A 14,055-nucleotide genomic window follows, 5' to 3' on the forward strand; every position below is an offset into this window, starting at 1 on the left:
TCTCCAGATATTGCCAAATGTCCTCTGGAGGGAAAAGCATCTCCAGTTGAGAACCCCTGACCTAAATATTTCCAAGCGATTACAGAATTCTGAGTTGAACATTAAATCAAAGGCCAAAATTTAAAAAATAACTAAACACCAACAAATTGGATAACCTAGGTAAAATGGACAAATTCCTAGAAACACAAAATCTACCAGAATGAAATCATGAAGAAACAGAAAATCTGAATAGATGAATAATTAGTAAGGAAACTGAATCAGTACTCAAAACAATTACAAAACCAAAAGCCCTAGACTTTATGGCTTTGTTGGAAAATGCTACCACACATGGAAAGAAGAACTAATACCAATTCTTCTAAAACTTTTCCTTTTTTTTTTTCAATATATGAAATTTATTGTCAAATTGGATTCCATACAACACCCAGTGCTCATCCCAAAAGATGCCCTCTTCAATACCCATCACCCATACTCCCCTCCCTCCCACCCCCCATCAGCCCTCAGTTTGTTCTCAGTTTTTAAGAGTCTCTTATGCTTTGGCTCTCTCCCACTCTAACCTCTTTCTTCTAAAACTTTTCCAAAAAAGTGAAGAGGAGGAAATACTTCCTAACTCATTCTATGAGGTTAGCATGATATTGATACCAAAAGCCAGATAAAGACACTATAAGAAAACTACAGACCAATATCTCCTACAGGTATCAATGCAAAAATACTCAAAAACAAACAAACAAACAAACAAACAAACAAACAACACCCTAGCGCCGTCAGGGTGTCTCAGTTGGTTATGAATCCGACTCTTGATTTCAGCTCAAGTCATGATCTCGTGGTCCTGAGATGAGCCTCTTGTTGGGCTCTGCACTGGGCATTGGGCCTGGTTATGATTCCCTCTTCAGGGAGCCTGGATGACTCAGTTGGCTAAGCGTGAACTTCAGCTCAGGTCATGATCTCACAGTACGTGGTTCAAGCTCCAAATCAGGCGCTGTGCTGACAATGCGGAATCCACTTGGGATTCTCTCTCTCCCCCACCCCCCAACGTGCGCACGCACGCACACGCTCTCTCTCTCTCTCTCTCTCTCTCAAAATAAACAAACAAAAAAATCAATCTGTGTAATACATCACATCAACATGAAGGAAAAAACCCACCTGATCATTTCAACTAATGCAGAAAAAGCATTTGACAAACTTTACCGTTTCATGATAAATAAGACTCAACAAACTAAAAAAGGAAGGAAACTACCTTAGCATAATAAAAGCTATATATAAAAAACCCACACCAAATATTGTACTCAATGGCAAAAGACTGAAGCTTTTCCTCTAAAATCAGAAACAAAGCAAGGATGCTTGCGTTCACCACTTCTTTTCAACACAGTAATGGAAATCCTAGCCAGAGCAACTGGCAAGAGAAAGAAATAAAAGACAAACTGAAAAAGAAGCAAAATTATCTGTTTGAGATGATACGATCTTATATGTAAGACAACCCTAGGGGTACCACCAAAAAACTCGCAGAACAATAAACGAATTCATTGAAGCAGCAAGATATGAAGTCAACACACACAAAATCAGGTGAATTTCTATACATGAACAGTGAACTATCAGAAAAGGAAATGAAGAAAATGATTCCATCTACATTAGCATCAGAAAAAATAAAATACATAGGAATTAACCAAAGAAGTCAAAGAATTCTACAGTAAAAACTATAAAACATGACTAAAAGAAATTAAAGACCTAAATGAATGAAAACACATCTCCTATTCATAGAGTACAAGACCCAATATTGTAAGATGTCCCTACTGCTGAAGTGATCTACAGATCCAATGTAATTCCTACCAAAATCCCAATGTTTTTTTCCAGAAATAGAAAAATCCATCTTAAAATTTATATGGAATTTCAAGAAAGCCCAAACAGACAAATCAATCTTGAAAAAGAACAGAAGGACTCAGTTTCTTTTTTAATTTTTTTTTAATATTTATTTTTGGGAGACAGACACAGTGCAAGAAGCGGAGGGGCTGAGAGAGAGAGAGAATCTGAAGCAGGCTCCAGGTTCTGAGCTGTCAGCACAGAGCCCAATGCAGGGCTCGAACCCATGAAGCGCAGGATCATGACCTGGGCCAAAATTAGATGCTTAACCAACTGAGCCGCCCAGACACCCCAACGGACTCAAACTTTCTGATTTCAAAACTTACTACAAAGCTATAGAAATCAAAACATGTGGTTTTGGCATAAAGACAGACATGTAGATCAATAGAAAAGAATAGAGAGCCCAAAAATAAATACTCGCACATATGCTCACATGATTTTTACAAAGAGTGCCAAGACCGTTTAATGGGAAAAAGACAGTCTTTTCAACAAAGGGTGCTGGGAAAACTGGAAAACTACATGCCTTGAAAAAGAAGGAAATTCTGATACACACTACGATACGGATGAACACTGAAGACAGTAGGCTAAGTGAAATAAAGCAGTCACAAAAAGGGGCGCCTGGGTGGCTCAGTCGGTTGAGCGTTCAGCCTCGGCTCAGGTCATGATCTCGCGGTCTGTGGGTTCGAGGCCTGCGTCGGGCTCCATGCTGACAGCTCAGAGCCTGGAGCCTGCTTCGGATTCTGTGTCTCCCTCTCTCTGACCCTCCCCCGTTCATGCTCTGTCTCTCTCTGTCTCAAAAATAAATAAACGTTAAAAAAAATAAAAATAAAAAACGGTCACAAAAAGATAACTACTACATAACTCCACCTATAGAAGGTATTTCTAGTAGTCCAAGTCATAGAGATAGAAAGTAGAGTGGTGCTTTCCAGAGACTCAGGGGAGGGGAATATGAGAAGTTGTTATAGAGTAGTGGCAGTTGTTGTAATAGGCAGTTTCAGTTTTAGAAGATGAAAAGACTTCTGAGGATGCATGGTGACAGTGGCTACATAACAATGTGAAAGTATTTAACAACACTTAACTCTATGCTTTAAAATGATTAAGATGAGGGGAGCCTGGGTGGCTCAGTGGGTTAGGTGTCTGAATGTTGGTTTCAGCGCAGGTCATGATCTCAAGGTTTGTGGGATCGAGCCCCACACTGGGCTCCTGGCTGACAGCACATGGAGCCTTCTTGAAATTCTCCCTCTCCTCTCTCTCTGCCCCTCCTCATGCATGTGTCTGCGCTTTCTCTCTCTCAAAATAAATGAATAAACTTTAAAAAATTAACATAAAATAAAATGACTAAGATGGAGAAGCGCCTGGGAGGTTCAGCAGGTGAAGTGTCTGATTCTCGCATCTGTCTCTTGGTTTCGGTTCAGGTCATGGTCTCACGGTTTGTGGGTTCAAGCCCCACATCAGGCTGCAAGCTCACAGTGTGGGCGGAGCCTGCTTGTGATTCTCTCTCTCTCTCTCTCTCTCTCTCTCTCTCTCTCTGCCCCTCCCCTGCTCGCTCTCGCTCTCTCTCTCTCTCAAAATAAATAAACATTTAAAAACAAAAACAAAAAAAAGAGCACAGCTCTTGAACTTGGGGGGGGGGTACAGATTACTTAAATAAGTGAGTAAACAAACAGTTTAAAATATAAAACAGGGGTGCCTGGGTGGCTCAGTCAGTGGAGCATCCAAATTCGGCTCAGGTCATGATATCACAGCTTGTGTGTTCGAGCCCAAAGTCCGGCTCTGTGCTGACAGCTCGGAGCCTGGAGCCTGCTTCAGATTCTGTGTCTCCCCCCATGTCTCTCTGCCTCTCCCTGGCTCATGCTCTGTCTCTGTCTCTCTCTCTCGCGCAAAAATAAACATTTAAAAAATTAAGAATAAATAAATAAAATATAAATTTATTAGGATGGTAAATTTTAAGTTATGTATATTTTACCACAATTTTATTTAAAAATAAGGTACTATCTAAATGTGATTTCCATCTTTTATTTAAATTTCAAACACAAGAATCTGGATTTCTAACTATGGTCACCTATCAGCAATGCTACTGGAGAAAAGTGACAAGAATACTTGTAAAACTACCATGTTCTTACAACCACATCCTTTTTGTCACAACAATCAGGAAAATTTTAGTCCTTCTCTATACTCCATAATGTAAAAATATTAAATAGGAAAAAAGAATAAAAGGCTTTTAAAAAGAAACTTATAAAACATTTCCGATTATTACATTCCTACAACTGAAAATGGGTACACAATTAAACGTTTGCTAATTTTATAAATGAAATATGACATCATGATTTCACCAATGCTAAACATTCTTACAGTCACTTAACCTGTTAATTTTCTCTTTTGTGAATTGCGAAACTGCACTTTTGACCTATCAAGTTAGAATGAAAATGAGAACACCTGAAACTCAAGACACAATGAAATGGAAACACTCCTATACTCTACAGCAACATAACCTGCCTTAACTATGTAACATGTCAAAAACATTAAGTATCTTTACACTGCGTTTATGTAAGGCTACTTTTGAAAATCTTAAATACGAAGTAATGCTATTTAAACAGAGACAAAAAGGGGCGCCTGGGTGGCACAGTCGGTTAAGCGTCCGACTTCAGCCAGGTCACGATCTCGCGGTCCGTGAGTTCGAGCCCCGCGTCAGGCTCTGGGCTGATGGCTCGGAGCCTGGAGCCTGTTTCCGATTCTGTGTCTGCCTCTCTCTCTGCCCCTCCCCCGTTCATGCTCTGTCTCTCTCTGTCCCAAAAATAAATAAAAAACGTTGAAAAAAAAAAATTAAAAAAAAAATAGAGACAAAAATATACATACATATATGTATATGTATAAATCAAAATTATTTAAAACAGAAAATAAAGTGTTTAAGCCCAACACTGGTTTTTAAACGTACAGATTATGCAAATTAGGGTTCACCTCACTGACATGCTACAAACTAACGTTTATAATGTTTGCATTATGTGTTAACATGTTGTATTTAAACAACAACAACAACAACAACAACAACAACCAGGGTCCCTCGATGGCTCAGTCGGTCGAGCGTTGGACTTCAGGTCAGATCATGATCTCACAGTTCATGCGTTTGAGACCCACATCAGGCTTGCTGCTGTCAGCACAGAGCCTGCTTTGGCTCCCCTGTCCGTGCTCTCTCTCTCTGACCCTCCCCCTGCTCGCACTCTCTAAAAATATACATTACAAAAAAAAAAAAAAAAAAAAACCAAATTGTATAATCATATGATTTATATTATGTTCAATAAAAACCAAACTCCAGGGGCCCTGGGGTGACTCAGTCAGTTAAGCGTCTGAGTCTTGGTTTCAGATCAGGTCAGGATCCCATGTTTTGGAGATGGAGCCCACATGGGGCTCCTGGGCTGGGTAGGGAGCCTGCCTGGGATTCTCTCTCTACTTCTTTCTATGCCCCTCCCCAACACGTGCTCTTTCTGTCTCTCACATATATAAATTTTTTTTTAAATGTATCCTTAGGGCGAAAAAGAATACATTGAACATGTGACTATCACAGCCCTGAATTTTTAACCTTTAGTTTACTTTTTCTAAAAAAATAATAAGTATAAAGATTACTTTTTCTCCCAAGAACAAGCTACTGATAAACACAGTATGGAAATATATTGAAACAATCTGAGTGACAAAAGGAAAATCAAAAAACAAAAGCCAACCAGTACCTACTACATTATTCCTTTTCCTATTATACTTTTTAATAAGTGTCTTGAGAATGAGTTCATCATTATACAAAGCAGACCAATGGCGGGGTGAGGGGGGGAGGGATGGAAAAGAAAGATTAGGAAGAAGGGAGGGAAGTTAAGAATGACGCATATATTAATTTTATCGATTGTGGCAAAGGTTTTCATGGGGGTATGTTAAACCTAACCACATTATACACTTTAAAGAGTATACTTTAAATATATTTAAATCACAGGCACTATATATACTGTATATCAAATATATCTCAAGAAAGCTGTTTACAAAAATAAAGTCTACATAAATAAATCATCAGCTCAAGTGGTGTATTTACCATGGGGGAAAAAATGCATTGTTATTCTGTGCTGGATTACAGGACAATTAAGTAGATTTACATCTCACTAGAGTGTTGATCAACCCACGCTAAATTTTGTCTCTGTGCAGCTATCTCCATTGACATGTTGGCCAACTCAGTATTTATTAGTGACTTGAAAACAAACATAAACGTATGATCTTCTAATTAGATGACACAGAACTATAGGATGACAGAAACAAGACTTTAAAAGTATAAGCTGGCTGAAAAGGATTATGAAATGTTATCGCATTAAGGAATAATTCATTCAGATTTAATTATTTATAGGAATTCTGGAAAAGCAGTTAATAAGACAACTCTTATAATCTACCAGAATATGACTGCTGCTTTTTGTAGTCATTATTCCAGAAAATTCCAGTTTATTTCTGCAATTATATTAAAAATACTGGCTTACTAGTCATAAAATCTAATTTCTCTAAAGAAAATATGAAGCCAAAAACACACACAAGATGGTAAAATTTCAGTTTGCTTTTCATAAGTATGCTAATTGAGAGAGTTATTCATGAATATATTTCAAGTTACTGGCTCATTCCTTCAGTTTTGCCATTTCTTCTCTACCATGTAATATATACCTCTCTTACTAGAGTTTAAAAAATACTGGCTCTATTCTTTTTTTGTTCACATAATCAATCACTCTAATATAATAACGGTTAATAAGGTATAATAACAAAAGTATCCTTCCCATCCCAGAGAAACATTCCAGGGAGAAACTTATATAAATCAGGCTTAAGTAAATAAATAAATGATAATCAAGCTAAAACATGTAACTGAGTCCTCCTTTGGATACTTCTTTGATTACCAGCAGAAAACCTACTAAAATGGCTGGCATAAGTGCATAAAGCCTGCATATCAGACACAAAAATGTAAAATCTTTGATTGTATAATTGTTTAAGACTGGCCAGGATTCATTTTTTTGTCTTTCAAGGAATTCAACCAACTCAATTAAAGTGACATATGGGCACCATGTGGTAAGGCAGGAGGAGGTGAAATGAGGGTTAGCCTTTATTTTATGACACAGAAACGATGCTAATGGACCCAGACACTAGAGAAACAGTAACCAATACGTAATCTTGGGGTTGAGAAAAGGGGGAATTAAGAATGTCAGAGCAGCTGGTCAGCCACTCTCCTACTCATTCAGTTAATGTGCACAACACTGTAAAAGCAAGGCAGAAATTTAAATTGCTATGAATGGAAACGGATTACAAAAGTGAAGACTGCCATATTTTAAGGTAACTTTTTATTGCCTAAAATAAAATCCCTCATCCTTCCAGAACAGGCAGTATATGTAATTGATGTACCCACTTTTTTAACTGATCGAAGGACTACATATATAACAGTAGCTTCAAACAGTAAAAGTCAACTTTGATCTAAGTAAAAAAATAAATTCAAAACCTTTGTTCCAAAACACGACATGTAAAATCTGTAGCAGGCACTGTGCTGTCACTCACAAGATAATCTTCTCTCCAAAGTACTAAGTTTACAAAGTCACATGTCTTCACTTATGAGGAGTTTCAAAAACATGTCTATACTTTAGCTCAGTAATTTCATTTCTAGAACGTTATTCCACAAAAATAACCCAAAATTCAGGAAAGACTTTAAATTCAGTAAGTTATTCCTAATAGGAAATTTAGAAACAACCTAACGTTTAACTTCTCACCAAAATAATGTTTAATTCTATTCATTCTTCTCAACAATAACCCTATTCCTGCCCCGGTGTTCATTTGTATACGGTACCACATTCATTCAGTTACTCAAAGCCAAATCCCTAACGTCCCCCTTCAGTCTTCTTCCTCCCACATCTCACATCCAAGCTACCACGATATCCTACTGCATCTATATACCAAATCCCACCACTAATCTTCTTGCGCTACCATCTTAGAGCAAGCCACCATCATCTATCTTCTGCCTGTTTTACTTGAACAATCACTTAACTCATCTTGTTTCCACTTCACCAACACAGCCACCTGCCCTAGTCACAGTCTGCTATCTACACAATAGCTACAGTCACCCTTTAAAAGGAAATTCAGATCTCCTGCTCTTAAGTTTCTAATGGCTTTGAATTACATTTAGATTATAATAATCCAAATTCTTACCGTGCTAAACAATGCCCCATCTAATCGGATACTCCACACGCTTCTCTGAATTCTGTTGCCACCCTCTCTACTCCACACTAGTTTCCCTACAATTCTAAGATCACACGAAGCACCTTGCTATCTCTGGGCCTTTGATTTTTATTCTTTTTATCATTTATTTTTGTTTATTTTAGAGAGAGTGAGCAGGAGAGGGGGCAGAGGGAGAAAGAAGGGAGGAGAGACAGAATCTTAAGCAGACTCTCTGCAGACTCAGGACTCAATCCAATGACCCTGGGATCATGACCTGAGCAGAAACAAGAGACACTCAACCAACTGAATCACCCAGGCACCCCTCCCTGGACCTTTGCACTGCAGTTCTTTCTACCAGAAATGTACTTTCCCTAGAAATCTGCAAGACTCACTCCCTCACTTCTTACCTCTCTATTTATATGCCTTATTTAGATAGAACTTCCCCTGAGAGCCCAAGGAAAATCGGAGTCCAATCATTCTCTATCCCTTTATCATGCCTCATTTTCATCAAGGCTCTTATTACTACCCAAAACTATATTGTGCATATAGTTGTTTACTTTCCTTCTATCCCATGGAAAGGTACAGACTCTATGAGTACGGAGGGTTTGGTTTACTCACTACTACATTCCCAACACCTACACAGTACCTGACACACATTAAAAGCTTGAGATATATTTGTCAAATGTTGACTGAATACTACATTCTTGTTAAAAAAAAAAACAAGAGAAAGCCATTTATTATTTAAGACATGTTTCAAATAGCAAAGGAAATGCTAACATTATAATATAAACTGACAAAATATAATAAAGTATCTTATACAGAGCCTACAACACAGAAAAAAAGACAAAGGAAACTATATAAAAAAAAAATGGTTATAGTAGATGCCTCTAGAAATCACTTAACATTACTAAAAATTTTCATTTTCTTCTTTTACCTATCTTAACTGTGAAAAATAACTGAATGGCAAAGCTGCCTTTATGCTCAGGACTAACAAAACAAACAAAACCCTCTGGTCTATAGAAAGTTTATGCTAGAAAAAAACTTGGAAGGTTATTTTTCTTTCTTTCATTTATTTATTTTGAGGGACAGAGAGAAAGCAAGAAAACAAGTACAAGCAGGGGAGTGGAGAGAGAGAAAGAGAAAGAGAGGAGAGGATTCTGACTCGGGGCTCGAGCTCATGAACCACAAGATCTGGACCTGAGCAGAAACCAAGACTGATGCTTAACCCAATGAGCCACTCAGGTGTCCCTCTAAAGGTTATTTTTCCATGTAAATTGAAGTTTCTCAATTACTAAGAAGATCAAGCAATTTGTTATACGAACTGAGTCCATTTTAAGAGTCAAGGGGTTCAAAAAGTAATTTACAAGTGTTAACTGATCTACACTAGGAATAAACTGAGATTTATTTCAGGGAAACCATCCTACCCATTCATGCACAATAGAGTTCTAACTATTTAGGACAATCTTCAAACCTCCCAAACCCATCTATCGCATCTCTACTTCTGCTACAAAGCCTAGCACATATGCCACACTAAGCTGACTACTGGCCATTCCATTAAGAATGCCTCTGAATTTTAACTTCCTAGAAGGTTTTTTGCTCCCCTACTCTGCCTAGAGAAATCCTATACCTTCCAGCTTAGTGCCACTTCCTCAGTGAAGTGACTTCTTCCTTTCCCATATATAGTATCTTTTTCTCTCTTATCAAAGGTTCTTAGGGGCGCCTGGGTGGCTCAGTGGGTTCAGCATCCGACTTCGGTTCAGGTCATGATCTCATGGTTTGTGGGTTTGAGTCCCCCATCAGGCTCTGTGCCGACAGTTCAGGGCCTGGAGCCTGATTGGGTTCTGTGTCTCCCCCTCTCTCTGCCCCTGGCCTGCTCACACTCTGTCTTTCTCTCAAAAATAAACATACATTAAAAAAATTAAAAGAAAAAAAAGGTTCTTAACCTTGGGCCGATGAACGGCCTAATAATCTTTGTGAAATTTTGAAATTATATGTAGATACTGGGTATATGCTGTTTTTTGAGAAGAAAGCACTGTGACTACACTCAAGATTGTAAAAGTAATTCATAACCCAAAAGGATAAGAATCATTGCTTTATCATGCCACTTTAGATTACAATTATTTATTTACTCCCTCTTTCTCACTACTCTGTGAGGTTTTTCTAAGTTTATTATCTTGAGAGTGAGAGAGAGAGAGAGAGAGAGAGAGAGCGAGCACGCGCGCACACACCCAACTGGGAAAACAGAAGAGAGAGGGAGAGAGAGTCCCAGGCAGACTCCTCACTGTCAGTGCAGCGACTGATGCAGGGCTCGAACTCACAAACCATGAGATCATAACCTGAGCTGACATGAGACACTTAACCGACGGAGCCGCCCAGGTGCCCCACTCTGTGAATTTCTTTTAAAGCACCTTATCGATATGGTAAGGAATAAATGGTATGATGAACTGAAATGTTTAAAAGCTAGGTCTGATTGTTCAGTTTTCCCTAAATTCCCTTAGGCTCACTTTAAGACACCTGAAATCCGCTTCTAATTTTATTACCTTCATCCTCTAACTTTTAAATTTCCCTCCATTTATGAATTTGAATCAATCATTTAACATAAAAAGTTTAACTTCCTAGGGGCGCCTGGGTGGCTCAGTCCATTAAACATCGACTTCAACTCAGGTCCTGGTCTCAAGGTTTGCGAGTTCGAACCCTGCTTCGGGCTGTGCTGTCTGTGCAGAGTCCGCTTTGAATCTTCTGTCTCGCTCTCTCTGCTCCTCCCCAACTCTCTCAAAATTAAATGTAAAAAATTAAATTTCCTGGATTAAAACCAATGTTCTCAGGGGCGCCTGGGTGGCTCAGTCGGTTAAGCGTCCGACTTCGGCTCAGGTCATGATCTCGCGGTCCGTGAGTTCGAGCCCCGCATCGGGCTCTGTGCTGGCACCTCAGAGCCTGGAGCCTGTTTCAGATTCTGTGTCTCCCTCTCTCTCTGACCCTCCCCCGGTCATGCTCTGTCTCTCTCTGTCTCAAAAATAAATAAACGTTAAAAAAAAAATTAAAAAAAAAAAAAACAACCAATGTTCTCATTTCTAAACTTTTTGAATTTTGTTATGTAATCAAAGGGAAAAAGAAAAACTTTTGAAATTAAAAAAAGTAAAATAAAAAAATTTTTTTTTAAATATCCAAAAAGAGGGGCGCCTGGGTGGCTCAGTAGGTTGAGCGACCAACTTCAGTTCAGGTCATGATCTCGCAGTTTGTGGGTTCAAGCCCCGCATCAGGCTCTGTGCTGACAGCTTGCTCAGAGCCTGGAGCCTGCTCCGGATTCCGTCTCCCTTTCTCTCTGCCCCTGCCCCTCTCACACTCTGTCTCTGTCTCTCTCAAAAATAAATAAACATTAAAAAACAAAACAAACCAACACTTTAAATATCCAAAAAGAAAATTAAAACTCAATATCCTGAAAGAATCACAAGACAAGGACAGAGGTAGATTTATGGAAAGATTAAAAAATAGAAAAAAAGGTGACAGGTGTATGAGCCAATCTATCTTAAGACAATGCTTGTTTCATATTCACTTATTAAATTACGATGATGGGGGGAAAGACCTAGTCACCCTTCTTATATTATATACACCTATTTCAGTTCAGGATTTTCATTTAATTTTTGCCAAAAACCTTTCACATGTCATTCAAACCAACACTGTTGTGACATCAAACGCTTATGTGCAAGAAGTTACCCAATACGACCAGCAACCATGAGGTACTCACCGTGCTATACACTGCCGGGACAGCGGGAGTGAAGAGTCGATCCTCGAGAGGCTGCTGTGCAGGTCCTCTAGGAATTCTAGAAGAGTGAGTTAAGGATAAGAGAACTCAAAAATGCCTTGCTGTAGCATTAGCAAAAAATTACCATCCTAAGATTCTGTCCATGACCCAAGTTTTGTCATGTAATTACTAAGGCTACTCATTTACTTCTCCACAAAAACGGAAAACAAATATTTCAAATTTCTTCATGTAATCAGATCAATCTCTCCAAGTGATTCCCATGATAAACGTTCCATGGCAACTCAAAACAAACAAGCCTCCACACTTTAGGTCCATGATGAGAATCTACCACCTTTACTTTCTAGAGAAAAAGACTAAGGAAGTATGAGCAGGACAGCCAGAAAGATACATGTAAATTACTGAAAAAGACACAGTCTCTTCTGCTAACTGCACAGGAATGACTAATATAATTGTTTCCTGGTTTTTCTATTTTAGTTGCTTCTTTCCCTTCTCCATATTTCCCAACCAACTCATTAAAAAAAAAACAAAAAAAACAAAAAACAAACCCACAATGGCTCTCCAGCATAACAATTAAAATATTCCAGCATGTGGCCAGGATATTGTTAAAAGACAAAAGACTATCATTTTACTCAGCTTCAAAAGTAAATGATGTGAGCTCCTTCCACCTGGTGATGAGAGATGATATTTCACCTCTCTAAGAATGTCAACAACAACAAAAAAGAACAGCAACCAAAAGATTAACAGCAATTCTCTCCACACAGTGGGATTACATAAGTGTATTGAATGTTTCCATAATAAAATTTTTGAATCATTTAAATGTACTATTTAAGAGGACTAAAAATATAATAAACCCAAAATGAAACAGAATGCCTCCCTAAACCTAACAAGTACTTCAAATTTCTCCTATCATTTTCCTTTCTAATTCAATGAAACATTTTAGAAGACAAAATGCCAGCTACGATTAATAATTTTATATGAATGACCACAAGTTACAGAAATCTGAATCATTAAAAGTTCAATTCTTTATATGTAAGTAGCAACAGTTTGTTGAGGTGGGAGAGGGAAAATAAAGCAAAAACCATCCATGGTTTAGCCACTCAAAATCAGTAACACTGTACCAGTCTCTAGACAATTCTTTAAACTAACCACCTCAGACCACACAGTTCATCCCCTACACATAAGAAACTGATTTAAACTACTGCAAGAAATAACAAAACTAAAACATTTCATACAGGAGCTGCTTCTTTAAAACTTTATATATGTTTGCAATGTAGAAAGCATAAGGCGAATAATAATGTCCGGGACAATAGTCCTTCATTATGAGCTTGTCGATTCTTTCAGAAAGAAGATTACCCTTGGCTGGAATAAAACTTTCTTTGAATTATAGTTCTGCACCGCGGTCACATGAATGGTGGAAAATATGAGGCCATTCCTTCTTCTGCAAAGCCAACGACTTTTGCTTCTTCTAGCTAAGGCTAATTCTCACCACATGAGAATAATCTCAAATGAGAGTTATTAGTACTATGCCCCCAAAAGCTGAGACATGCCATTTAAACCTTACAAAGGAAGGTTAGGGGTTCCTGATTTCTAGTAGTTATTTTATTGCCTAACAATACAATTATTAGATTTGTAAAGAGGCAATCATATACTTGGCCAAGAGTCCCACTAACAAACATTCTTCTGGGCCACAAATAATGTTTATTTTGTTTATTTCACTCTCTGTAAACCACCAACAGAATACTACAGGTTGATAAATTGTTTCTTAAAAGAATGTTGAAGTAAAAATTCTTAATTTTAAAACAAAAACATAATTCTATAAAAACAAAAACTGAAAATACAAGTCAGGAGATCTGAATCTAAAACAGGCTGCAAGCCTAACCAACTACGTTGTCTTCACCGAACCATTCCAAAATACCTCTTATAAACAGAATCAGCAAGAAGAAACCTGCCCCAGTTAATAAGGCTAGGTACTCAGGCCAGATCAAGTCTTCCTGAATTCTAAAAACCACTCTCTTCCTATTATATCAATATTTCACGAACAGAATAATGACCACAACCTGGTCAAACTATGGTTGCCCCTATCTATATGACAAAACTAAATGAACAGTTCGTCTCATAGAAGAGTCAATGGAGTGTCACCCCAAAATTTCTAGAAAGTCCCAAATTCTTGGCCTAAACTGAATCATCTGCCCAATGGCAAATGTACACTTATTAATACAGACTTG

The 14,055-nt window shown here is 38.1% G+C and overlaps 1 protein-coding gene across 15 annotated transcripts in view; it reads right to left on the reverse strand.

Annotated features, from left to right (window-relative positions):
- The window catches only part of EIF4G3 (eukaryotic translation initiation factor 4 gamma 3), a 313,469-nt gene that overhangs the window by 220,801 nt on the left and 78,613 nt on the right, over window positions 1-14,055 (reverse strand). For all 15 annotated transcript variants that reach the window (XM_042998050.1, XM_042998046.1, XM_042998035.1 and 12 more), the window contains one exon: window positions 11,813-11,888. Coding sequence is in view for 13 of the 15 variants with exons in the window: in XM_042998035.1 (XP_042853969.1) it covers window positions 11,813-11,888 (76 nt within the window). In the remaining 2 variants the exon portion in view is untranslated. The remainder of the gene's footprint in view (window positions 1-11,812; window positions 11,889-14,055) is intronic.

The sequence above is a fragment of the Panthera tigris genome, chromosome C1, assembly GCF_018350195.1.
Source record: "Panthera tigris isolate Pti1 chromosome C1, P.tigris_Pti1_mat1.1, whole genome shotgun sequence".
In the NCBI taxonomy this organism is placed as follows: Eukaryota; Metazoa; Chordata; class Mammalia; order Carnivora; family Felidae; genus Panthera; species Panthera tigris.